Source organism: Perca flavescens, chromosome 2, assembly GCF_004354835.1.
Source record: "Perca flavescens isolate YP-PL-M2 chromosome 2, PFLA_1.0, whole genome shotgun sequence".
Taxonomy (NCBI): Eukaryota; Metazoa; Chordata; class Actinopteri; order Perciformes; family Percidae; genus Perca; species Perca flavescens.
In genome coordinates, this window is record NC_041332.1 from 24205892 (window position 1) to 24233490 (window position 27599).

At 42.0% G+C, this 27599-nt stretch overlaps 1 protein-coding gene across 2 annotated transcripts; it reads left to right on the top strand.

Annotated features, from left to right (window-relative positions):
• The first annotated feature begins 7664 nt into the window (after positions 1-7664).
• Positions 7665-26996, top strand: si:dkey-117m1.4 (serine/arginine repetitive matrix protein 1). 2 transcript variants are annotated; one of them, XM_028604229.1, is made up of 9 exons: positions 7665-7818; positions 16252-16346; positions 16680-16761; positions 17938-18304; positions 19225-19299; positions 20547-21703; positions 22154-22983; positions 23192-23440; positions 26578-26996. In XM_028604229.1, the coding sequence occupies exons 1-9, from the start codon at positions 7724-7726 to the stop codon at positions 26829-26831; spliced, it is 3204 nt and encodes a 1067-aa protein (XP_028460030.1). In that variant the 5' UTR covers positions 7665-7723; the 3' UTR covers positions 26832-26996. The 2 variants fall into 2 exon arrangements, with proteins under 2 accessions (XP_028460030.1, XP_028460038.1); XM_028604237.1 differs by lacking the exon at positions 7665-7818 and adding an exon at positions 11770-12058.
• Positions 26997-27599: the final 603 nt, after the last annotated feature.

Here is a 27599-nt window from a genome sequence, read left to right on the forward strand (position 1 = left end):
GTATGTGGTTGTTAGTGAAGGAGTGGCAGCCAGGATGCCTGTGGAAGAGGGGGGAGGTGTGTGTGTGTGTGTGTGTGTGTGTGTGTGTGTGTGTGTGTGTGTGTGTGTGTGTGTGTGTGTGTGTGTGTGTGTGTGTGTGTGTGTGTGTGTGTGTGTGTGTGTGTGTGTATGCGCATGTGTCTGTGTGCTTGCGCATTTGTGTGCATGTGGGTGTATGTGTGTCTGAGAGAGACAGAGAGATGAAAAAAGAGAAGGGAGAGAGGGCAGGAAAGTGTGTGTGTTTGTGTGTGTGTGTGAGAGAGAGAGAGAGAGACAGGCAGGCAGACAGACGGACCGAGAGAGACAGACTGAGAGAGGGAGGGGAGAAAGAGCAAGCAGGAGACAGAATGTGTGTGTGTGTGTCTGTGTGTGTGTCTCTGTTCTCTGTGTGTGTGTGTGTGTGTGTGTGTCTGTGAATGTTTGCGCAGGCGTGTGTGTGTTCCTGTGTGTGTTTGTTCCTGTGTGTGTGTGTGAGTGAGTGAGGGAGTGAGAGAGCGAGTGAGGGAGAGAAGCAGAGCAATAGAGGAAATGTGTGTGTGTGTGTGTGTGTGTGTGTGTGTGTGTGTGTGTGTGTGTGTGTGAGTGAGAGAGAGAAAGTGAATGAGCGAGCAAGGAAGAGAGAGAGAGGACATGTACGTGTGTGTATGTATGTGTGTGAGAGTGGGGGAGGGGTGCACAAGAGAGAGAGTGTGTGTGTGTGTGTGTGTGAGCGCGCCTGCGTAGGAGGGAATGCGCGTGTACTTGTGTTTGTGTGAATGTGTGTGTGTGTGTGTGTGTGTCTGACAGAGATAGAGGGGGAGGGGTGTGTGTGCGGGTAGAGCTAGGAGCAAGCTCTGCAAATGTGTGTGTGTGTGTGTGTGTGTGTGTGTGTGTGTGTGTGTGTATATGTGTGTGTGTGTGTGTGTGTGTGTGTGTGTGTGTGTGTGTGTGTGTGTGTGTGTGTTGCAGCAGCACAATATGTGCCTGTGCTGAATGAAAGGGAAATGAATGCAGTGTGTGTCTGTGAGGGTGTGCTGTGGAAGAGGTTGTGTGTATGTGTCTGTGTGTGTGTGTGTGTGTGTGTGTGTCTGTGTCTGTGTGTAGTTTGTGAGGACTGTGTAATTGTGTGTTGATGTACATGCACTGTGAATGTTTGTCTTCACTGAGGATTGTGTAGTTGTGTTTGAATGTGTGTGTGTACGTATTTGCGTGTTTGTGTGTATGTGAATACACACACATATTGGGGGTATTGGTGCGGGTGATGAAGTGTTCATGATAGTGTGCACATGCAAACAGAGCAGAATTACAATTAAACCAAACTCATTCAGCAGCTCCCAGATCTCCATACATTTTCTCTAACATCCTTTTTCTTCTGTCTTATCTCAGCAGATCATCATTTCTAAACTTCTTGATGACTGTTACATCCTCCTGCGTGTATCAGGACCTGTGCTTTACTAGTCGTCAAGTGGTTCCATATTCCACCAGTTCATGATCTTAATCATTCATCATCAAGTATCATTAAGTTTTAAAATAAGTTTGGAGAAGCCTACAGCAGGAGTTGGCAATTAGGTTAAGCCAAAGGCTGGTTTTCAGCAGTGCAGGTTAACAGGTGCAGTGGAGACACAGCTGGCTATATGTTTTAAATTCTTGTTTAATTTAAATTATATATTTTTCTCGATGTGTTCAAAAATATACAAACTATTTGGCTGATGTTAGCTTTGGTGCTAGTCATGGCCTTTGACCTGTAATATACTGTAATTTACAGATGTGGAGGGATCGGATATTATCAGTTGATTAGGTAAGCTGTCAAACTATAGGCTAAAATCAAAGAAGGGCCAATTACTCGAGACAAAATAATGTTTCTCTCAAAACCATAAAAACAACAGAAAAAAGGTAAATGTGCTTGTATCTTACCCTAAAAGGTAGGGGTGTTAGAAAAATTCCTATCTTCTAAGATTCTGAATCGATTCTCAACTTCCAAAAATAGTTTTATTTAATGTTTGTTCCCCTACAAAGTAACCTAGGTATTGCCAAATATCAGACTGAATTAAACATGGTACAGTAATGGACTAGTTCTAGAAGGTGGAAGGAATGCAAAATTGCGGATGCTGGCTGCTGTAAAACTCCAATGTACTCCATACCCTTCACCATACCTAGAGATTGGCATGGTTTTTATTTCAGTTAGCCTAATAGCTGGTTTGATTTGCATTGAGAGATGATCTTATGGAAAGTACCCCATGCCAATCTCTAGGTATGGTGAAGGCTATGTGATGATGTGGGGCTATTTTAATTCCAAAGGCAAAGGGAACTTTATCAGGATGCATAGTATCCTGGATCCATGAAATAACTCGCCTTTAAAAATAAAAAATCTGCCTGCCTCTATGGGAATTTAACATAGGGGTGTACTCACTTTTGTTGCCAGCGGTTTAGACATTAATGGCTGTGTGTTGAGTTATTTTGAGGGGACAGCACATTTACACTGTTATACAAGCTGTACACTTAATACTTTACATTGTAGCAAAGTGTAATTTCTTCAGTGTTGTCCCATTAAAAGATACAATTAAATATTTACTAAAATGTGAGGGGTGTACTCACTTTTGTGAGATACTGTATATTCTGGCATTACCATGGCACGTGTGAAAAGGCACAAGACGGAAACGTTCCTGAATGTTTGTAGTCCAAGCGTGAATAGTGAAAATCACTGAATGCCATTGCTGCAATGTCTTGATAGCTTGATAACTTGATAGCGGCACCTTTATTTTTTTTTGTTGTTTACATTGCATTACATTTTTACCACATGCCACACTCTGATAGACATTTGTCAGCTAGTTATTATGACATGACACATCGAATTCCAGTGAGAAACTGCAGCTAGTAGCAGTGATAATGCTAACACAGGCTACACAAAGTTAGCTCTACAGGTAGTGAGAAATTAATTGTGTGTCCCAAAATAACAATGGGCAAAAAAAGTTAGCTTTCTACCTCCCGTCTGCATGTGCATCTTATGGTGCGTTCTTTTTGTCTTGTAATCGCGACTAGTAGCTTGAGTGTGACGTCACATCCATGTTGGAAAACGAGTAACCGTGGGTTGTTGCGTTCTTTTTGTCACACAATACTACGAGTCGGAGAAAAGATGGATTTTTGTAACATTTTTCGTAACATTTCGGATTCTATTCACCCAGTTATTTACATATTACACACATATATTTCACAGTTTGATACATGAAAATTACGTTTTGATTAACATTAACGTTCGGCTACTGCTCTGCTTTCTGCTCAAGGCTCGGCTTAAAGCCGTTGTTGTCATATAGCAACCGAGCGTCTCTAGCCATTTTCAGCTGCACAAGCTACAAAATAACTAATCAGGCGGTATTTAACTCCTAATAAGACTGTAGCAACATGCCTATAGGTAACAGTATACAGTGCTATGTGTACCACTTCTTCATTTGGTTACAACAAAGACAAAAGTGCTTAAAATTGTAGAAAACCACAATGTTTACTACGTGTGATGCACGACGTAGCCATCTTTGAAAGTGAACTCGGGGTCCTCTGAGTTCAGACGACTTGACGAGTCGTATATATACGACCTCGGTGGCGTTCTTTTTGCAACTTCCGGTTCGTAACTCCGGAAAACAACTCGTGGACAAAAAGAACGCACCATTACTGATGATGTCGCTCAGAAACCTTACTGTAGGGCTGAGTCTAGATAACCCAAGATTTGCGAAAACTCTCACGATACTCACTGCTCGACGACCAATCCTAACCTAAGTTAATGCCTAACCTCAACCATCTTGCGAGAGAATATAAAACACTGGATGAATGAACAATGCTAGACATAGACATTACATTTTCAAAGCTATAGTGTGTAGTTTCTGTCTATCCATGAGGAATTCTATATAAGTAATGATAACAACACTGTCGTTGCATCCACATGACACAAGTCTTCTGTGATTGCACACCACCCCCACGCAGTTGCTTGAAACCAAGGAGGACACTTAGGATTATAAAAACATGATGGACTCTTCAGAAGAGGTAAATATCTTCACTGGAGTTTCTCTATGAAAAAGTTGACACCATTTGTAAACATAGCCATTCTGAGAAATACAGAGAGAGTTTTGTGTAGCTGATAGTCTTAATTTGCTTTCTATCAACTCATTTGGCAATGGCTTGAATGTAACGGACGTTTATATTAAAAAATTACACAGTAAAACTTTAATTATTTCAAATTAGCTTTTGAGAAACAGAGTTTATATATAAAAATAAAAAGTTGAAGGAAGTTAAATTTTTGAGAAATCAGAAACAAATCTGAATATGTCCATCATATGGTGCATTTCTCTAACTACTACAATAGCCATGAACCTCAGATGCCATTGCTATGAAGATAAGAGCAAACAGAGCTATAGCAAATTCAGAAAGCTTTATTTTTACAATTGGGAAGAAAATAACTAATGCTGAATTCATCCAAAATAAACCCATAATAACATAGGATGTGAAATTAAACATGTTATTCCTTTGGTCTAATAGAGCCCAAAAACACCAACTGTCTCCCAAATGAGTGTTAAAACACAAATGTGTGATGTAATCACGTAGACGTAGAAAGTGTGGAACTGCACCATAGACAATGAATTGGGATATGTTATAGGTGACACTATGAGCAGCAACGAATTTTCATGAACGGGTTTATATGAAATCAGGGGAATATGAGTTTTGAATTCTAGAGTATATGGGTACATTTTCTGTTTCAGAACTGAGAAAACTACAATATAATAAAGCTGATTTGGGTATTAAAAACACTCTGTGGATTGGAGAGTGTAGCTCATGTTCATAAATATTGATTGAACTTATTGACCATGGAAATAACATATTGGAATTCTCAATTCAGGTGTTCTCCTTTAATAGCTGAATGTATTATCAGGTTTCCACAATACATAATATTTTCTTTTCCACTCACTGTTAGCAATTACCACAACAGAATTTAGTGATTGTATGTTTCTTACAGAAATGCTTTCTTAGGTTTTTGTGCACACCAGCTTGTACCTTTGACTTTTTTTCAAGGATATTTCCTCACACAGTTGCTCATCTTTTGTAATGATGATTCATGAGAGTTTCAAGTCCATTCAAGGCTTGGAATGGCTCCAATTGCCAGTCGCCCAAATGAACAAGACTTTCATTTTTGGAACACTGGATACCTGAAATAACCCCTTCCACTTTGATAGTCTACAAGGCCCACCAATAAAATTCAATTTTAAATTGGGGGGCCCAAACATTTTCTGGTGAAGAGCCAGATTTGGCTAATGGGCTGCTATTTCTTGCTTCCTAGCCTGCAGTTAGATTTTTATGTTTTAAAAATGGTATACTCTAAAGTGGTTTAAATGAACAACACATTAAGGCCAACCTGTCTGAAAAAAACTGATCAAACCAAGAGTTTGACAGAATCCCTACCAGATCTGTGTTTACAGCTACACAGTTGCAGGTTTTCAACCCCCCAGTTTTCTCCAGTTGAGGATTCAGTGGAAGGTCCCAAATCAGCCAGTTTGGAGATTAGTCTGGAGATTACTAGGTTAAATTGGTTAAATTTAACCAATAAACAGCAATTTGATGTATGTAGAACATGTCTTCTATGGCTCTGTTGGGGCGCCATGGTAAATTGTAAGGGGTTGGGATTTAGTGTTAAAGCATGACAGAGTAATTTGCCAGGCAGGGATCAGTCCAAATACATGTATTTGGGGTTTTCTATTATATTGTAAGACCTTACAACACAGCTACAGCCTGACAAAGCTATCCCACAATTACAGTATCTATTTGCTTATTGTGGTCTGGCAATGCCGCTGAATTAGTTTGAGATGGATGCCATTTAAAAAAGACTGTTCCATACATCTTTGATAGTTATTTCACTTATTTACACATTAACATGAATGTTCCTGCCAGTACAGAGGTATTTGTCATTTTACTTTGCTTCTGATATACAATCTGGACATACATCTCTAGCATCTTGCTGAACAAACCATGTACATTATTTTCTGCAATAATCCAAATCCAATGGAAAAATCCCATTGACTTTTTGTCCAGGGAACAGAGCGATGCTAATTTCTAGGATGGCCTACAAAAATACATAATTCCTGCAGCACTCTATAATGCAATACACATTGTTGCAATATTTTACTGGTACCAAGCAGACTGTAAAACAGGGTACCAAGTATTGTTGTATGCCATTTGAACTATGGATTTTATATAGAAAGTTGTTATTTTCTCAAGCAGTTTTCTATAAAAATAATAAATTTAAATGAATGGGAAGCAGATTTTTCTATATTATGTTCCTCTTCTACTCTTTCGTTAATGATTTTCCATTATGATGAAGCACATGAACATGTTGCTGTATGTGTAGTATGTGCATGTAGTATGTATGTATGTGTTAAATAAGGCTGTGCACTTGTTATTTTCATCTGATTTCCACAAAAAATCATTGACATTAGAAGTAGTGAAAACATATGCAGCATCATGATTGATTTGTATTTTAAAAGAAGTGATTTTGTCATTCAGAAATATGCTTCCCTTTTTGGATATCACAATGAATCATATGATTTAGGCCTACTTGCAACATTGTGCAATTGAGAAATGCCTTAATTATTGTTAATATAAGTATCATATTGTGAATTACCTTCTGATTTTCATCCTTACAACGAAATAAAGGTCTTACAACATAAAATGTGGTTAGAGGTAAAGGTAATAGCTAATCAGTGTTACTGTAGTCTGCTTTCCCCAGTGATTAGCATTGCATTAGTAAACCAGAACATAATGTAATGTATGCCACATGCGTCTGTTCAGCACAAGCCTTTCCCCCTTTTAAATCCAACTTTTGTTTTCGACACATACCTATTGATCAAGCCATTTCTTTCTTTTCAATCTTCCCCAAATAAATGTTAGGACCCTGTCTGACCCCCCCCCCCACAAAACATCCGAGCCATGTGTTTCAATTGTAAACCATTTAGGCCTAATTCTGTATAATATGGTCCCACTACAAAAAGAAAAAAAGGAAGAAAATGGTGCATAATTGTAACTGCCTAAATCAATTGATACTAATGTGGCGCGATGAATCACGTCATAGCCCAATGATATAGCCTACTACACAAATCACACAATTTGTGGAAAGGATTTATGTTAACCTGTTGATAAAATAAGCTCTGCATATGCGTGTGTAAATAGTAGCTAGCCTACTGGAAAAAGCCTACCAGTCTCAGCCTACCTTAATATTATTCTATTTAAAAGACAAACTTAACCTGAATGTTTCCCTTCGCCACTATTTTATTTTCATAATTTATTTTCAGTTGGCGAGCTAATCACTCTTTTATAGAAACGGTCTACTTTTTTTCAGCTGCTTGGTGAGCGCGTCCATTCCTCTGTAGGGGTGGCCAACATCAATGTATTTATGAAAAAGTGGCCCATAACTTAATGTTTACTCTCCACAGAAAGCCCAGTTAAACCTATAGTTTAAAAATTACTCATTCGTTCAGGTTTGGCTCACTGAAAGGCACGATAGCCTACATAAACGGGCTTCTTTGTTGCCTGTCGCGCGCCGCGCCCCCCTCCGCTCCGCCGCTGTGGGAGCGGCTGGAATAACCTTGGTGTGAGCCAGTTGAGCGGCTGGAGAGAAGAGCGAGAGCCTGAACGGTACGGCGGCGGAAGATCAGCGATCGCTGGAGTGAACATGGCGGAGACCGTACGCTCGCTCTTCGACTACCGGGAGACACACACCCTGGACAGCGACGGAGAAGGCATCAAACCGACACCGCCACTGCGGGGGTGAGGGAGTCAATTAACCATGACATATACGATAGTGAAAAACTGTTTCATGACAGTGTTTTCCTCCCCAATGACAGCGAGACTCGGGTGGGTGTGTGCGCGCATGTATGTGAAGAGGGTTTTTTTTGATGGAGCTAAAGTTGTAAACATACGTTATTTGTTAAAGTAAAAGTCCAGTTGAAAGAAATTATGTTAGAAATCCGATTGTTTGTCTCACGCTAGCTTGTTTTGAACGTTAATTCCACCTTACAAAGCAGCTCCAAAGAGATGTGTGTGCGCGCTTGCGTTCGTGTGCGCGCGCATGTGTGTGTGTCTGTCTGACACTGAATTCACCTATTGAATGTGTTTTTTGAGTGACAGGATGAATCAAATGTACCAAATACACAATATCTCAACAACAAAAACATGTAATGTACCTTGAATGTGTTCCTTTTCTCAGGTAAACCCGAAAAGCCAAGAGTTTAATAACAATGCGCTTGTGTCTTGAACTGTAAATGACAAAAGTTTTCAGGAACATAACTCATAATGCAACTGTTAAATTTCTCAAAGTTATAAAAATGTTGGAATTAACATCGTCAGAGCTTTCGTGTGTGTGTGTGTGTGTGTGTGTGTGTGTGTGTTTGTGTGTGTGAGTGAGTGTGTGTGTGTGTGTGTGTGTGTGTGTGTGTGTGTGTGTGTGTCTCTCTCTCTCTCTCTCTCTCTCTTTCTCTCTGTTAGTGCGCGCTCGCGCTTGTGTGTAGTGTGCGCGCATATGTGTGTGGTTGTGTGAGAGTGGGAGAGAAAGGCACACACAGGGAGGGGGAGAGAGCGTGAGAGAGAAAGGAGCAGCTCTGTGTGTGTGTGTGTGTGTGTGTGTGTGTGTGTGTGTGTGTGTGTGTGTGTGTCTGTCTGAGAGAGAGACAGGGAGAGGGAGGGGGAGTGGTGTGTGTGTCTGCATGTGTGTGCTAGAGCAGAGGAAGGAGGAGGGGTGTGTGTGTGTGTGTGTGTGTGCGCGCTAGAGCAGAGGAAGGAGGAGGGAGTGTGTGTGTTTGTGTGTGTGCGTGCTAGAGCAGAGGAAGGAGGAGGTGTGTGTGTGTGTGTGTGTGTGTGTGTGTGTGTGTGTGTGTGTGTGTGTGTGTGTGTGTGCGCGCTAGAGCAGAGGAAGGAGGAGTGTGTGTGTGTGTGGTGTGTGAGGGATGGGAGGGGGAGAGAGTGTGCGTGACAGAGACAGACACTGAGTGTGCGTGTGAGTGAGAGATGGGGAGAGGGAGGGGGAGCACAGTGTGTAAGAAGTGTGTGACAAAGAGAACAGGAGTGTGTATGTGTGTGTGTGTGTCTGTGTGTGTCTCTGTGTGTGTGGTTCTGTGTGGTTGAGAGAATGAGTAAGTGTGTGTGTGTGTGTGTGTGTGTTGGGAAGACAGGGTGTGTGAGAGAAGGGAAAATGTGTTTTTAAATGTGTTTTTCAGAGTGTGTGTGTGTGTGTGTGTGTGTGTGTGTGTGTGTGAGTGAGTGAGTGAGTGAGAGTGTGAGTGTGTGAGAGAGAGACAGAGAAATAGAAAAAACTAATAGTGTGTGTGTGGAAAAAGAGTGAGGAATAAAGGTGTGTTTACTGTAAGGCAGAAGAGAGAGGGACTGTGAAGGACGTGTGTGTGTGTACGTGAGAAGGAGCATATAAAAAGTGTGTGTGAGAGAGAGAGAGAGAGAGAGAGAGAGAGAGAGAGAGAGAGAGAGAGAGAGAGAGAGAGAGAGAGAGAGAGAGAGAGAGGGGAAGTGTGTTAGAGGCACAGGGAAGGGGAGGGGAGAGTGTGTTTGCGCATACGTGTGTTACAGTGGGGGAGGGAATGTGAGTGTTTGTTTGTGTGTGTGTGTGTGTGTGTGTGTGTGTGTGTGTGTGTGTGTGTGTGTGAGAGAGAGTCTGTGACTGAGTGAGTGAGTGAGAGGGATGGGAGGTGTGTGTGTGAGTATGAAGGACTGTGTTTATGTGCAACCAAGTGGTGTGTGTGGGGGTTTCGGTGTGTTTTAAAGGGGATAATAATCAAATGTATGATTGGTAAAGAGAGAAAGTGTGTGTCTGATGTTTTTGGACGGTGTTAATTGTGTGTGAGTGTCTAAAAAGTAACACAATTATTTTTTTGTGGTGCAAGGGATGATGCTAGAAACAATGCAGAAAGTGGTAACGGAAAGGGTGTATGTCTGTCTTTAAGAAACTGAGAGATGTGTGTTTGTGACGAACAGAGAAAGGGAGGTTGTGTGTGTGTGTGTGTGTGTGTGTGTGTGTGTGTGTGTGTGTGTGTGTGTGTGTGTGTGTGTGTGTGTGTGTGTGTGTGTGTGTCTAAAAGAGAAGAGAAGATGGAGGTTGTGTGTTGCAGAGAGATAGAAAGAGAGCACAGAGTGAGTGTGTGTATGTGTTTAAGAGAGAGTGAGCAAGGAAAAGAGAAGGGTGTGTGTGTGTGTGTGTGTGTGTGTGTGTGTGTGTGTGTGTGTGTGTGTGTGTGTGTGTGTGTGTGTGTGTGTGTGTGTGTGTGTGTGTGTGTGTGTGTGTTCAGTTGCGTGTGCAAGCTTTTGAAACAGAAGGGGAGGGTGAGTGTGTGTGTCTTGGAAACTGAAAAAGAAGGCTTGGTAGCTAGTGCATATGGGGTGTGTGTGTGTGTGTGTGTGTGTGTGTGTTCTGCAGTCAGTAAGAGAGGGAGGGGTGTGTGTCAAGGGGGAAAGACAGGCACAAGGTTTGTGTGTGTGTGTGTGTGTGTGTGTGTGTGTGTGTGTGTGTGTGTGTGTGTGTGGCTCCTAGACAAGGGCAGTGTGTTTGTGTGTGTCATACAGAGGGAAGGAGAGAGTGTTTATGCATCTACTTTGTTTATCAAAGAGGAAAGAACAGTGTGTGTGCGTGCGTGCCTGTGCGTGCGGGTGGGTGGGTACGTATGTGTGTGTATGCATGCCCAAAGAAAAAGTATGTTTGTGCGTATGTGCACACTGTGTGTGGGTGGTATGGTATATGTGAGAAGGGGGGGGGGGGGCGGATGGTGTGTGTTTGTATCTGTTTTATTATTGAGGATTGTGTGTGTGCGTGTGTGTTGGAGAGAGAGAATGTTCTGCATGAAGGACAGAGTGTACGTGAGGCTTATTGAGTGAGTTTGTGCATGTGTGCCGTGTGTGTGTGAGTGTTTGTGTGTAATCCAAACGTATGTAGTAGAAACAGTTGCATGACAAGTGGTTGTGTGTGTATGTTTCTATCAGCAAACACACGTAATATTTGTTTGTCTGTGTCTGAGAAAGAATAATGTGTTTGATGGAACATATGTATGTGTTCAGTACAGTGGAGGAGAGATTATATTGTACCAGAAATGCATGAGTCTGAGAATCTGTTATGTGCAGATTGTTTGCGTGCATGCTTGCCATTGTGTGTGTGTGTGTGTGTGTGTGTGTGTGTGTGTGTGTGTGTGTGTGTGTGTGTGTGTGCGTGTGTGTGTGTGTATAAGAGAGGGAAAAAGTGTGTGTGTGTGTAAGAGATGGAACATGAGACTGTGGGTTTGGTTATGTGAGAGAGGGAGAGAGAGAAACTGAGCACGAGAGAGAGAGAGAAAGAGAGTGTGTGTGTCTGTGTGTGAGCTTTCCTAACGTGTGTGTGCGCATGTGAGCTTTAGAGAGAGGGGGAGGGGTGTGTGTGTGCGTGCATGTGAGCTTGGCTAGAGAGAGGATATTTGTGTTTGTGTGTGTGTGTGTACTCTGTGTGTGTTTGTGTGTGTGTGAGTGGATGTGTTTGCGTGCCTGTAAGCCTGAGAGGGAGGGGTGTGTGTGTGTGTGTGTGTGTGTGTGTGTGTGTGTGTGTGTGTGTGTGTGTGTGTGTGTGTGTTAGTGTGTTAGTGTGTTAGTGTGTGAGTGTGTGAGTGTGTGAGTGTGTGAGTGAGTGAGTGAGTGAGTGAGTGAGTGAGTGTGTGTGTAGATGCATGTGGGCCAGATAGGGGGAGGTGTGTGTGTGTGTTTGTGTGTGTGTGCACATGTGGACTGTACAAGCTGCGTGTGTGTGTGTCTTTGTGTGCTCACGCATATGTGGGTCTTGAGTATGGACTTGTTTGTGTATTTGTGCATGCATGTGGGTTGGCGGGAGGGGGCTGTGTGTGTGTGTGTGTTTTAGTTGGAGTGAAGAAGCGAGAGAAATGTGCAGGGAAAGAAGAATGAGAGAATCGATCGAGAGTGAGGGTAAGACAGACTGAGACAGGAATGGAGGGAAAGACTGAGGGGTCAGCTCACTGAAGAAGTGGAGGTGAGACAGAATTGGTTGGCAAGAAAGTTCCCAGAATCTCATTGAACCAGAGCTGAATACACAGACACACACTCAGAAGACCCAAAATAATCCAGCAAAATATAAACTTTCAGGAAAATAGTGTTTTTTTCTGGGAAAAGCCGGTGACCTGTTGGGATCAAGTGTAGCTCAGGACTGTTAGCTAACCCTGTCTGTGTGAGCATGTATGTCGGTGTGGACAACTGTTGAAGCTTTGTTTTCAAACTGACTGTAATGTTATTTTTTTTTTGGGCTTTTGGGTAGGTCTGGGCAATAATTAAATATTATGTGTGACGAGTTTAGTCTGAAATAATGTACAAAAGTGATAGATACTGTAGTTCCGTGCCCTGTCCATGGACACAAGCTTGATTCGACAAATGAATCATGGATCAAAGTTTACTGGTTTTTACCGGATCTGGAGTTTACTCAGGTGTCTTGGAGATGGTTTGTAAGTGAGTTGTGGTTAGTAGGTGGACGTTGAGTTAAATTAATTTTGCCGAGCTACCATTTCCAAGGTTAAACATTAACACGCACACACATTTTCACACTCAACCAACTTGATTATATTTCAATATAGGTGAAGTATTCATATTAATATCATTAAATCGACTTCAGCTGTATTGCCAAGCCTTACCTTTGAGTATACAGATCTAAAACTAAGCTAATTTTGCCTTATAAAAATGTGATAGACTTATCAAACACAGCAGTGTGGTTTGACATAGTAAGTGTGTAATGTTGAGGGATGTTGGTTACCACAGAGGATGTTATATAATCATGACGGTTGTACCCATTATTAATATTATAATATGACGTTGACAGTGTTGTGATAAGTAAAATACCACAATTTAGCGCAGTAGTATGGAGGAAACCCTTCAGTTAATTGAGGAATTTGTAACATCCATTGGAGCAATACAGTAACTCATGTTACGCAGCACTGATTCTAAAGAGAAGCACATTTTTTTATTTTATTATTGTCCTTTTTGTGTTGTCAGTACCAGCACTGTGATATGTTTAAAAACAGATATTTTCTAATGCTTGATCGTGTAATTAAAATGCTTAAGCTTTCTCATAATTTCTTGATATTATCATGTTTGATTTTTGATAAAATTTTCGAAGGCAAGATTTGTGTGGTTGGTGCGGAGGAAAAGGAAGGAAAAAAAAAATCTCTACATATGTCAGCACAAATGCAGCCGCACACTCTTCTTGTGCCCTCACTTAAACTTAAACACACACAGACAGACATGCGCGCAAAGTATCACGAGTCCAGATGAGAGTGGAGTGGATCAATACAAAGACAGTGGCTCTGGTTGATTTCTTTGCTTCCTCTCTCTGTTCTCTTTCTGTCTGTCTTTTTTCCCTTTTGCTCCCTTTTCTTTTATTTCTCCCGCTGTCTGTTCATGGCTGCTTCACTTTTATCTTTCATATCCCGTGTTTCTTCTTGCCTTTCTTCCTATCCTCTGTTTTTTTTTTCCTCTCTTTTTTTGTCTGCATCACACACACACACACACACACACACACACACACACAGTAATGAAATGAACACCTCAAAATCCAAAGCACGATCTTTCTTTGGCCTAGTTTTAAAACCCTCCAATAGCATGCAAGTAAAAAATGGCCAATATTGAGATCTGTGGTAGCAGAACAAGCCCAGAACCGGCAGAGGCGGGATCAGTTTGGCTCTTCTGAGCATGGCGGTTTTGGCATGGATTTAGTCTGACGAAGATAATCTTGCGTGGCCATTCTGGGCTCACACAGGTGGCTGCGTTTGAGCTCTCTGGGGTAATGGCACACTCCTTTGTGGTGATCCAGGGGTCAGAGCACTCCACTATAAACGCTAACTACATCACAGAATCTTACTCTAGTTGGTGTGGTCATTATTCAGAAGTTACTGTTTACGTAATCATCACATCAAGCAAAAAAAATTCCGAAACCTTAACAGTGCGAAAACAGTTCATTTTGAAAAGTTGATAGTGTGTGGCAAAGTATTTTTCCCTTTTTTAATTGGATGTTATTTGCAACCATGATGCATTACAAACTGTTAAATTAAAAGTCAATTTCACCAGTGGGATTTATATTTTATTTTACAGACACACAACCCACACTAAATTAAAGAAATGTTTTAATTTAAAGAAACAGGCTGACCAGTTCATTTTCCGATTCTTCGGTTGTTGAGATTTACCGAAAGTTGGTATTAAATGTCTTGTGTGTTCTGTATTCTTTTTTACTCATTCTTTGATCGGAGGGTTTCTGATTTACATCACAACTCTACCAATTTCAGACTGCAATTCATATAGGCAAAGTTCTCGAATGGCTGTTCAATAATATTTTAACATTTGAGAAATTTGGTTTGTAGAAAGGGATGTGTTTATATTCCTCTAGGTAAGGATTTAAAAAGGTATTGTTTTGGTGCTGAAACTCAGTTATCTTATCAGCACTACTAAAAATAAAATCATATCCAGCCCCATTAAATGGTTGTGGCTGTTTTATTTATTTATTTTTTTCATACAGTTTGTGTGAGGAGGTTTTATTATGCCTCCGTGCCGGCGATAGCCGTGGCCAGAAGGCATTGTGTTTTTTCCGGGTTGTCCGTACGTCCGTCTGTCCCATTTTTGGTAACACGATATCTCAGGAACGCCTTGAGGGAATGTATTCACATTTTGCACAAATGTCTACTGTCTTACTAATTACATTTCAGTGGTCAAAGGTCAAGGTCACTGTGACCTCACAAAACTTGTTTTTGGCCATAACTCAAGAATTCCTACAGTAATTATAACCTTACACACAAATGTCTAATACAATGATGAAGTGATGATATTTTATATCCATTTTTTTAATTTAGCCTTTACTTAAGTAGGCAAGTCATTAAGAACAAATTCTTATTTACAGTGGCGGCTTGGCAAAAGGCAAAAAGAAAGGTCAAAGGTCAACTCCACTGTGACATCATAATGTTCTGCAAAAATGATTTTCTGGCCATTATTCAACATTATAACTCAGGAACAGAAGGGGAGATTGTGACCATATTTTACAAATATTTGACAGCTCAGTAAAATGAATGTGGATAAGTTGAAATGCAAGAGAGGTCGCTCCTAATTACTGGGGGGTGTTTTTAGCCTCTAAATTAAAAATTCTCATTGACATGTATAAACATTCAAGTGTACCTTTTCATTAAGCTGGTGTGTGGTGAGGAAAGATGGCAAAGTTTAAAAAATAGTATGTCCAAAAATCTCTTTTGCTGGGCTCGGAAGTAATTTCCTCCTGTTCAGTGAGTGCAGATCGCCTACATCTAAAACCATGCACTAGATTTCACACTTCAATCTCCAGTCATACACAGTTAAAAACATTTTAAATAATCATTGTCCAGTTGCTGTGTAGGGCTGGGTATCAATACTTAATACCTTTTTAAGGTATCCCTCCTAATACTGTATGTCTTTTTAGTCTGAGTTTGTCTGCTTCTTGTCTATTGTTTCCTGTGTGTAACAACAAGGACCGTGATGGAATTAAGTATTTTACTTTAGCATGTCATCCTTTGGATTACTGTTTTATCATCTTGATCCAGAAATAAATCAATCAATCGACCGAAATAACCCAGTACCAAGTAGTGTCAAAACTGATCCTTTTTGTACCCAGATCTAGAATGACACAATCACCGCAAGCGTTCTTCAAAATAATCCGACGTGTGATTGGCCCACTACTGCAGCAGCTACAGCCCATGCAGTCTGTGGTATGGTGAGGTCGAACACATTTGAACACTTTCAAAAAGAATTTTTGTAAAAATCATTTAGATGGGGACCAGTGGTGGTGGCTTTTACGCAACTGAATGCTTCCATTCACATGATGGGTATCAATAAGGTAGAAAACAAGTGGAATTAAGTTGCATTGAAAACACCTTAAACTGTGAAATTTCACTTAATACTTTTCCCCAACTTTCTAAATTCCCATTCAGAACACAAGACAAAATAAGAGTTTATTTGCAAAATGTATTATGCAAAATAATTGGTTTTCTTGGTTACATTGTTTTTGTAATCGTTAGGAGCCGAAATCGAATTTGTGATCAAAATTCGATTAATTGCACAGCCCTAGTTTGTATTGATCCATTGGGTGGCCATCAGCTTATTGGCCAGTAGGTTGAATAATTAAATGATAATTGTGTGTGTCCATGTGTGTATTCTCTGCAGGCGCGGCTGTGGAAGGAAAAGGAAAGGGACACCCGTGAAAGTCTTTGTTACACACACTGAGGAAGAGAGCATGCCTGAACACAGCTTCAGCCCAGGTGTGTGTTTGTGTGTATTATATTTGCATGCCATATTCACTGTGTGTGTGTGTGTGTGTGTGTGTGTGTGTGTGTGTGTGTGTGTGTATGTGTCACACATCTGTTTGTGTGTTTGGTATGGGGGTGGAGCGTGTGCAAGTGAGTGTGACCTACTTTGGTGTGTATGTGTGTGTGCTTGCCTACGTATGTGCTGCGATGTGCACCTGTTTGTGTGTGTGTGTGTGTGTGTGTGTGTGTGTGTGCTCAAGGAGATGAGGTGATGACCTTTGTGTGTGTGTGTCCCTGCATACTTGTATGTAATCTTTTTTATACTGACTGTTGCTGTCCTCTCAGGTGATCGTAGAGAAGCAGCAGAGAATAAACGGCCCATGCTGGACGGGCCTTTCTTCAACACAGACCCCGCTCCTCACAACTGGTGAGTGTACTTTTGTGCGTTTCTGTGAGTGTATATACACATATATATATATATATATATATATATATATATATATATATATATATATATCTTTGCTATTCACATTTTATGTTCAACATTTTGTAAAGATATCAATGTGTATGCAGGCTATACAATGGTTAAATAGTTCCTGAAGGTCTGTCTGAAGGGCGACTTCTTGCTCTTAGATTTAGAAAAGACTGAATGGCTGCTGATCCTAACTCAGCATTCGAGGACAACTTTGTCTGAGAGCAGCACTTCTGAATCCCGGTCCTCAGGACTCGCCAACCCTGTAGGTTTTTTATTTTAGCCACACAATCACGCTGCTTTATACCTGAGATGTTAGAAGAATGCAGTTCTCTAGCCAGTAGGATAGAAAATCAGCAGCAATCTGAGGATTAGGATTAAGAATCATTGCCCTGCAGCACTGTCATGTGTAGATTCTTACTGTTTGCTTAAACTACCCTACAGCAATAAATAAAAGACATCATAATTAAAATTCATGCTCATAAACCTTGATTGACAAACCCTTATTACAGCAATTTGTGACACACAGCCAAATCATGGAAGAGATACTAGAGCAAAGCTGGATCTTTGAACCAGTATCAACCTTTAACCCTTCATCTGAGATATGACCCTTGTACTGTTAGACCCCAGATACATTAGAATATGACAAAACAGAAAAATAATAGGGTTACGATTAACTAATTATTATTATTATTTTTTTTTTTTTTTTTAATAACTGATTACTCGTTTAGTTAATTTGAGGGGGGGGGGAGCATACAACTTTTCAAGAACCCAATGTACACAAATACAAAAAATTTAATATTTTTGATCTATTATGAAATAAAGCAGAAAATCAGCAAACCCTCACATTTAAAGAACTGGAATCAGTAAATGTTTGACCTTTTTATTTAATAAAGGCCAAACAATCAATTGTGAAAAATATTGTTGATTAATTTTTTTGTCAATCAACTAATTGTCTAAATAAAAAAAAAAAAAAAAGCATAACCGATACACAGCATGTCTTTCCAGTTCAACCAACAAAAACAAAGAAAAGAGCATTAGAACAGAATATAAAATAGACCAACAGCACATATTGTCTGATGACGGTAGTAAATTTAACTTTCAATCCCCCCCACCTCCATCACTTCCCAGTGGTCCATCAGTGCAGGCTCATGACAAAGTCTCCACCGGATCCAAGACCAGCTCCTGCTCAGCCTCTACCCCAGCTCTAGCTGCTGCCGCTTCCTGCCAAACCCCAACCCCGCTCCCTGCTCCTGCCCCAGCCACGACGACTTCAGCTCAGGCCCCGTCTCTGACCCCTGCGTCCACAGCTCCGGCTGCCCCGACGGCCTCTGCTCCGGCCCCAACAGCCAGCTCATTCCCCCCCTCCCCTAACTGCCGCATCCGCGAGGTCCACTGTGGCAGCCAGGTGCGGCTGGTTGTTATTGCCATCCGAGACATTACCAAGGGGGAGGAGATCACTGTGGACTACAGCCTGACAGAGTGGGGAGAGAACTTGGTCAGTACCTTTTTGAAGACACATTCATACACACACACACACACACACACACACACACACACACACACACACACACACACACACACACATATATGCTTCTGGTATTACACTTGTGACCACCTTTGAGGCCATTAATCCCCAGATAACCCTTGCTATTCTCCCCCTCTATTATTATATATTATTATGTTATACTGTTATTATGAGGTTAAATCTAAACTTTTTAAATTTCTAATCCAAAACCTGCCACGTCAGCAGGTAATTATCTCACTCTTCCTTTTTCTTCGTCTGTCCGTCCTTCACTACTTGGTCCACACACACACACACACACACACACACACACACACACACACACACACACACACACACACGGGCACAAGGCACGGGGTTACCATGGTGATGGTTGAGCTCCAGTTCTCTCCCTACCTATAGTGCTTTAGCAACAGTAACCATGGTTATCACATGACATCTGTTCCTTTAATGGATCTCATTAGATAGGATCAATTTACTCAACTAAATAATTATACCAGAATCCATTTAAGGAAATTAAATTGACAAAATTGAGAAATTGACATCAAAGGTAAGTGGGACCACGGTTGCTCAAAGCCATATTTGGCTGAGATAAAGTTCAAAAAAGCTTTTTTTTTTAAAGGTTTCTATTATTGGCTGATTGATTTGTTCTGTACCTAGTATTGCAGCCTGATTAATGTGTATTGCTTGTGAGAAGTTGACAGTGTGAGTCTTTTCACTTCTTCTTCTTCTTGTTAGTGGGAGATTTGGAGTCCTAATCAACCTCTGTGCTTATGACCAACTGTGGAGGGGTGTCCTCCTGCTCTCTGAGTGACAGCTGAGGCTGATTGTGATGGCAGACATTAACGAGCTGTGTGCTGGCTGTTCTAATCTAACTGCTTTGTGTCCCACAGGGTTTCCGTGGTACTGTGTCTCCAGCGCAACACGAGTGTAACTCTGACACAGAGAATAACAACAATATCAAAAAGGTACAGGAAAAAACACCCCCTTTTCCCTTAAACTGACAAAATATCAATTAATTTATTTTTCAATTTTAAGAAGTTACAACTATACAATCTAGGCATTCATCAGGTGGCTAGAAACATGACTCCAAATGAATTATATTTTGTTGCTTTGTACCTGCTGGATGTACAGTATAAACAGGCAACTGTTTGCGAACTAGTTCACCATATTAACTTAAAAAGGTGATAATAATGTCATTGTTGTTGTTTCTGCTCCCCCCAGAAATATCATTTATTTAATGTTTAAGACAATATCCCAATATTATAAAATATTAGTTTCTTTGGAAACTTTGTGATCTTCACTAGAATCTGAAATCTGTGATTGTCGCACTGTCAAAAACAGTGGTATTAAAGAGGTTGTGGAACACTTTGGAAGTGTTGTTGCCTAACATCTATGCAGTAAAAAAAACAACTATTATTGTATTGTACAACTCTGTAAAATACAACCAGAATATTGGTGAGCAAATGTAGATGCAGTTGTGATGCACTGCTGTGCCTGCAGGATGCCACCTGTCTGTATTGGTGGACTACACTGATGTGATGTTGGACTCAACATAATCCTGATCATCAAGTCTTCCTCCCCCTGCTCTGGATAATTGTTTTGTTATGTGTATTAATGATACTACACATCATTCAAGTTCAAACTCTTTTAAAGTAAAACAGCATAAGTAATGTATGCGCTTTGAGTGTCTATGATAAAGCGCTATATAAATGTAATTCATTATTATTATTATTATTATTATTATTATTATTATTATTATTAACCTGTTGCTTAATGTTCATTGTGATGTCTGCTGTGTGTCCGCCTCCTGTCACACACTAAATAGTCTGGTTCACTTGTGTGCAGATGTTTACCTTTTGCTTATTGCTTTGAAATGTAAAGATTCTGACTGTGCATCTGATTAGACTGGTAAAAGTTTAACGCATCCGTGCAGTAATGTCAGTACCGACATGCAAACTGCACTGCAATCTGTAACATGGTGGTGACATCTTTGGGGAACGGTTGTGACTTGGTGGGTAGTTAGATCACAGTGGTTAAGCAGAGTCATGGACAACTGTTTAGGATTTTCTCCCCAGATATTGAGCCTTAAGGTCTTACAATATTTATTTACGTACTTGTTATAAATGCTTTGCTAAAAAAGCGAAAAACTTCTCTCAACAACAGGTGACATGTTCTTTTTCCCCCCCACCCTGTCACTGTCTGTCACTTCCAGGAGGATGAGCCTCTCTCTGTGACAGCCCAGCAGCAGCAGCAGGAGTATGTCACCCCCTCTTGGTCCCTCTCCCCCTCCTCCTCCCCCATCTCCCACTCTGACGCCAGTGACTCAGATGCTGGAGATGAAGATAACGCTAGCCCCCGCGGGCGGGCACAACGCCGGCGCAAGAAACGGCGTAGCACTCCATCAAAGAAAAAGACCCCCCATCGGACCCCACCTGGACGGCCGCTGCCGGTCCCCCCCACCAGCATTCCTCATTACAACCGAGCGCTACCTTCATCCCACCCTCCAGCACAGTCCTCCCCTCCCTGCTCGTCCTCCCCTCCCTGCTCGTCCTCCTCCTCTTCAGCTAAGCCGGTGTTCAAAGCTCCGGCTCCACTGGGCTCCAACACCAAAGGCAATGTCAACATAAAGGTGCCCAAAGGAGGAGTGTCCATAGACGCCATGCGCCAAACCTGTGAGCACTGTGGACGCCACTTCCGCTCCCTGGGTCGCCACTTGGATAAGCACCATGCCCACCAACCAGAAGTCTGCTCAGCCCTGGTGGAGCGCTACACACAGATGCCCCGTCTGCATGCACAGAACACAAACCCTACCACAGTTCACACACCCACTCCACAGCACTCAAAGTCATCACAAACTGCGGGACAGAGCCACAGTTCAGATCTTCCACAGATTGGCATCCAGGACCTCTCCATGCCTCCGCCCACTCTCACAGCAGCTGACCAATCCCCTGCCTCCTCTGGAAAAAACTCCAGCCCACCTGTGCTGACTCCTCCGCGAGGACAGAACGCAATGCCGGTGTCTGTCCTAAAGAGAAGCCCGCCCCCTGTGGTTGTGACACAGTCCAGGATGGCAGTAATGAGGCTAAAGACAGAAAGACAGGAGGAGGAGGGAGAGGACGAGGAGAACGAAGATGAAGACGATGTGGAGGTCGTGGAGGTAAAGATGCCCAAAGAGGAGGAGGATGTTGAGGTGGTGTGCCCTCAGCAATTCAGCGGCAGGTTGGCCAAAGAGACGGAGCCACCAAAAGAAGAGGAAGATGAGGAGGATGAGGAAGAAGAGGAAGAGGAGGATGAGAATGAGAATGAGAATGGAGTGATGGAGGTGGAAGATGAAAGTGGGACAGAGGATAAGGAAAAGGACTTGCTGAGGTAACTTGAGGTCTTGTGAGCACATTTGAGAGTAGGGCTTTTTATTGTTCATTAATCCAAAACAAATTCAATCAAATAATTTTGTCTATAAAAATGTTTTGTCCAAACAATATCTTTGTTGTTTTGTCCAACCAACAAAGATATTTAGTTCACTATCGAGTATCAAATGCTGGAACCAGTGACTGTTACATTTTTAAAATGCGCAAAAGACCAAGCAATGGGAACCAAGCAAGCCGACACCTAAAACAAACAACTATGCCCACAAATCCTCTCAAAGTTCAGCCCTAATACCTGCTGGGCTCTGATGTAACATGATAGCTGGTACATAAAGAAATTGATACAGTTAGATTGTAGGATACTGTAACAAACTACCATCACCTTGTCGTAAGTTAATTGGAACTAATACTATTGGAATAAATAAATGAACTAATTGCTCATCTCTTTTTTCAGTGGTTTGGGGCGTCACCACTTGCTGCCCCTTCTCTCGTCCTTGTCCTCCCTGGTGCTGTACCTCCGTCGGCTGCAGCATTCTGCCTTCCTGTCCCTGTCTCGGCAACTACAGTCAGCCGAGGCCTGGCGCCTTCTCTGCCACTCCAGCCTGGCTCTCCTCATCCTGTACAACCGACGACGTGAGTGCGAGGTCTCCAAGCTGTCCATCAGCGAGTATCGCGCTCGCATCACTCCCCAGTGCCCCGTTCCTGTCCCACCTGGTGCCCCTCCAGCACTCACTCCACTGGAGGCCTCCCTGTCCCCCTTTGAGCGCCTGGTGCTTCCTCACCTCCCTAGAGTAGGGGTCCAGGGTAAACGTGGACGAGTCCAGCCCCTCATCCTCCCCCCTCACTGCGAGCCCTGCCTGGAGCTCCTCCTGCAGACACGGCAGGATGTGGGAGTTGACCCCACAAACCCGTATGTCTTCGCCAGGCCATACCACTCCCCCGCTACACCATTGCGTGGTACTGATCTCCTCCGTAGCCTGGCCCGCTCAAGCGGTACCCGCAACCCCCGTGCCCTGACCCAGACCAGGGTTCGCCGGCAGGTAGCTATACTCACCCAGCTGCTGCTACTGGGAGAAGGAGAGGAGCCCGGGCAGCCTGGAGGCAGTGCTGTGGAGAGGCTAGAGCACTTCCTGGAGAGGGAATACCATGTGACACAGAACTGTGCCGGAATTGGCCAAGACCCAGGCCTGATGGGCAGAGTGGGCAGAGTGGTGCTTTGTGGAGAGAGAGATGGAGTGCTGTTCAGAGGAATGAGCCTGAACCACATCTGCCTGGAGCTGGATGGTAAGATGTCTGAATGAATGGGACTGGTGTTTTTCTCTGTTGTCCAAGACAAGCTGTATCATCCCTCTCTTTATGGTGTCAAACATCCCCTGGCTGGAAAAGTATTGTTTGTCTGAGAATAGGAGGTGCTTGACATGGAGAGTAGTAACAGATTGGACTAATGCGTTCTGCTCATTCTTTCCTCTACTTTTTTGCCTCTTTTTTCCAGTTATGTCAGGAAACTCTGCAGACTCCTACTCAGAGGGAGAGTCTGAAGGGGAGCAGGTGAAGGAGAAGCCTGAGACGTCCCCCCCTGCTCCCGCTCCGAATCCAACACCTACCCTGCTGTATGTCAGGAAGGGCAAGAACAACGGGCGGGTGGGACGACCCAAGAAGCTCAAGAACTCCCAGCAGCCCCCTCCACCTCCTCCAATTTCACCCACAAACCGCAAGAGAGGCTCGGGTCAGCCCAAATCAGGTTTGTTTGGCTTTCAAGTATTCAAGTGTAATTTGCACAATTTAACAAAACAGAGTGTGCAGGTAAAATAAAAATTAAAATAATAAGTTTTAATGTGGAAAAAAAGTGACATAAAGCAAGGAGAAAGGTAAGAATACAGTGTGTGTATGTGTACGTGCATCCAAGGAGAAAGAGGAGAAACGACATTCACAACATTGGGCAGTTAAAGCTGTTTGCTTTATCAGGCCCTTAGTCAGTAATCAAAGGTGAAGCATAAAGTGTGCTGGGGGACATTTTTATCCCAGCTGGCAAAGTTCACTGGTCAAATAGCAAGAAATACACACTTCTGAGAACACAGAAACAAAATAATGTATACAAGTTCCGAATTCCAAAAGTTCTCCCTGTTCCATCCATAGACAGTATATAATGGACCAATAGACCCCGTTGCTCTGGACGGAGACCAGTGAAGGCTATTAGAAGCACTTTTCCGGTGATCTCTTGCTTTACTGCGCAGCCTCCAACTGACAGAGACAACGTAAATGTGACGTGAGCAACGTGTCTGAAAGTTGTAAGTCTTCTGGTAGCTGTGCCAAGAGAAATCTCAATCATTCCCAATCTTACAGAGACGGAGAGCGTAGGTATATGTAAGGAGATAACATAAGCACAGGCTAATTATTGCTAACTAACATGCTAATTAACATTAGTAATTAAACCTAAACAGCTAATGTAAGTCGAAACTGCCTGCGAGCTTCTCCTGTACTATACGGTAATTCCTCTACTGTGCGACAGTAAGTCACTTGGTTATGAAACAATCGTTAGCTTATTTTTACAAAAGCGTCTGCTACGGAGCCATAACGTGAGGTACAAGGTAATGGAGCCTTTTATACATTGTCGTGTTTCTTTAGAAATAAACAATGGACAAATAGAGTCTTTAAACGCTTTAGATGTAAAGTTATTCGTAGTCAAGTGACGTAAAAAAAAAAATGGCGGTCAGTGTAATGCTAACAAGAGGTGATCGCTTCGTAGCAACAAAATGGCGCCATCGGAGGTTCGCTTTCTGAAGCGAAGCTTACCCCCTTGGTTCCATCCCACACCTGTTGGGTGATGTGGACTGACATGCAAATGTAACTGGTATGGAGTTATATTCCTATCTTTATTCAAGAGCGCATTCTTTCAATTTGAGAGCATTTCTCACTGATATTACGTTCAGATTTTGTAATAAATACCCTCAAAACCTTGCTCTCACACTCAAATGGTCATGCTCGCGCTTGGATTTGCTCTGGTTGTGCTCAAACTTTGTGCTCGGACTCAGATATGTTGTTCTGTGGACAGATTTCCTGCTCTCAGCTTTGAACCTTCTCCTCGCATTCTATTGGTTGTGGAATTTTGATAGTGTTGTAACACAGAAAAATCCAAGCGCGCAGGAGAGATCCGAGAACAGCAGATTTGCAAGCGCGCAGAATCAGGCTGAGTGCGAGGAGAAGGTTCAAAGCTGAGAGCAGGAAATCTGTCCACAGAACAACATATCTGAGTCCGAGCACAAAGTTTGAGCACAAGCAGAGCAAATCCAAGCGCGAGCATGACCATTTGAGTGTGAGAGCAAGGTTTTGAGGGAAATTATTACAAAATCTGAACTCAAATTGAAAGAATGCGCTCTTGAATAAAGATAGGAATATAACTCCATATAACTGCCATGAGTTTGATATCCTGGAAGATACAAATTATTAATAATAGACATACCTGCAAACTACCTGCTTTTCGGCGAAAATCGCCATTTTGAATGGGAAAATGTCATCTACGTAAATTGTGTAGATCAGAAGATTTTTTTATTTTGGGATGGGGTGTCCGGTGCTAATATGGCATTGGTGCCTTAATGACCGTTATCTACCGGACCGAATAGCAACGTGGATTTCGGTGCCTTATTTAGGTGCCACTTAAATGCCTGCGCTTCTCTCTGATGCTCCGAAAACGGACGTTAGAGGGAACCGAAACATCGCCGCACGGGACGCTAGTTACGGTAACGCTACACTCGACAGCAGGTAACGTTAGCCTACCATTATCTAGCAGCTGGAGTAAACGCGGTTAAAATGCTGACAGCTAAACGGTGTAAAAGTGTGTCTGTATTTCACTGGAGAGGATTCTAACAACAGTCTATAGCTGCAGTTGTCTGAAAAACAACACAGATGTTGCGTTCACTTGAAATTCGCCTCGCCAGCCTTGTGCTGCATTTAAAGTTGTTGTAAAATATTCTTTTCCCATCCAATGGTTGTTTTTGTCGAATTTACTGGTGAAATAAGTTATTGTTATTACATTTTTAATAAATCATTTAATTTTGACCCTGTGGCCTTAGCAATAAACAGGCTGTTATGGGCTCCTTTTTTTATTTTATTTTTTTAGATCAACTATCAATATATATCAACTTTTATATTTTTATATATATATATATATATATATATATATATATATATATATATATATATATATATATATATATATATATATATATATAAAAGTTTTAGCACATTTTCCCTTTTTTTTCCCTTCTCGGGGGCCCTTCTGAGTTTGCAGGTATGAATAGATAAAGACATCTTTGATATACGTTGACTTCAATTTTAAATCTACTGTTACTTTTACGATTAGTTGATTAGTCTATACATTGTTAGAGAATACTGAAAAATAAAGTCCAAGGTGACCTCTTCAAATGTCCTTTTCTTGATCCAACCAGCAGCACAAAACCTCCAAAAAGTTCATTTTACTAACATAGAAGATGAGAACATGATAACCTGACATGACAAAGAATGTTACAAATGAAAATTATTAATCCTTTCATTTTTTGTAGATTAACCGATCGATTAACTGACAAATCGTCCGTGTTCAAGTCTTTGTAGATGATTGAAAATGGCCTAGATCTGTTTAGAAGTGACCTAGATCTTCATCAGTCATTTATAATGTGTTGTAACTGTGTCATTTAAATGACAACATTTGAAAGAATTGCCACCCATCGTTCTAATATAGATATTATAGACAGTCAGCTTTCTAACTTGAGGGCTTCGGAGTTTAAACTCGTGACTATCTATTGGGTCTATCGGAGGTTTCACTACACTAATGAGAGAAGCTGTTAAAACTCAGCATCTCCATTCATCTCTCCGGTCTTGTAGGAAAGCGAGGCGTCCTGAAGCGTCCCTGGTCAGAGGCGGAGCGTGCAGCAGTCGAGGAGCACTTGACCCAAAACATCACTGAGCTTCGAGTCCCCGCAAAGGCGGACTGTGAGCGCTGCCTGCAGCAGTGCCCCCTGCTGGTCAGCAACCACCGCGACTGGCGAGCCATCAAGTTCTACTGCCACAATCGCATTCAGTTGCTGAAGAAAAACCAGCGGCGTGAAAGTGATCCCCTGCCCCTCACTGTCTGCTGAAGGAAGTGGCTCGAGGGGGGGTGCAGCTAGTCAGAGCAGATTCTCAAATGGTCCCGTGCTGCCTGCCGAGAGGACGGTCCTAAATTTCACTCTTCTGGTAGCTGTTTTTTTTTTTTTTTGACATTGCTTCCAATTTGACACCTGATGGCATTTTTATTTTGAGCCATACAAGAACAGAAATCTGAATAAACGTTTTTGCTGCTCTACTTTAAGGTCTTAAAACATGACACTCTTCATGGTGTTCTTGGTTTGAGGGTTTGTCAAAGGCGGTGCACTTGGACAGGTGCTCTTTGAGACTTGCCTTGGGGGACTACAGAGACCATTACACTGGTGGCAGGCATCCTGTGTTGTGTTGTAGATGGACATTTTTTTTCTCTCCTTTCAAATCAGATACACTAAACTGAAATGTAAACAAGGGAGGCAGTCTTGCCCTACAGTGTTGTTATATGAACGTCGTGAAGTAGCATTAGTGTTTTATGCACTTGGAGACGTTAATAGGACAAATGGCCTATGCTTGGGCCACACTTTTAATAGCGGCTTTATAATTAGAGTAGGCCTAACTACTACAACCCTAGAAGGATAACCAGATCTTTCCTCATCCAAGCTAGTTCTCCTTTTCATACAGCTGACTGTGCAATTCTGACAATGGTTTCATTATATTTGGACCATTATTACGTGTAAGGTACTAGGTGATTAATGACTTTTGCAGTTCTTATGAAGTTTTTTTTTAATTATTTTTTATTTTTATTTTGAGTGGAATACAATATT

Bases quoted from the DNA above. Each gene is read 5' to 3' on its own strand.
- si:dkey-117m1.4 (XM_028604229.1), top strand. From the start codon at position 7,724: ATGGCGGAGACCGTACGCTCGCTCTTCGACTACCGGGAGACACACACC. The intron at 7,819-16,251 runs GTGAGGGAGTCA...TATTCTCTGCAG, and splicing joins CCGACACCGCCACTGCGGGG to GCGCGGCTGTGGAAGGAAAA. The intron at 16,762-17,937 runs GTGAGTGTACTT...ATCACTTCCCAG, and splicing joins GACCCCGCTCCTCACAACTG to TGGTCCATCAGTGCAGGCTC.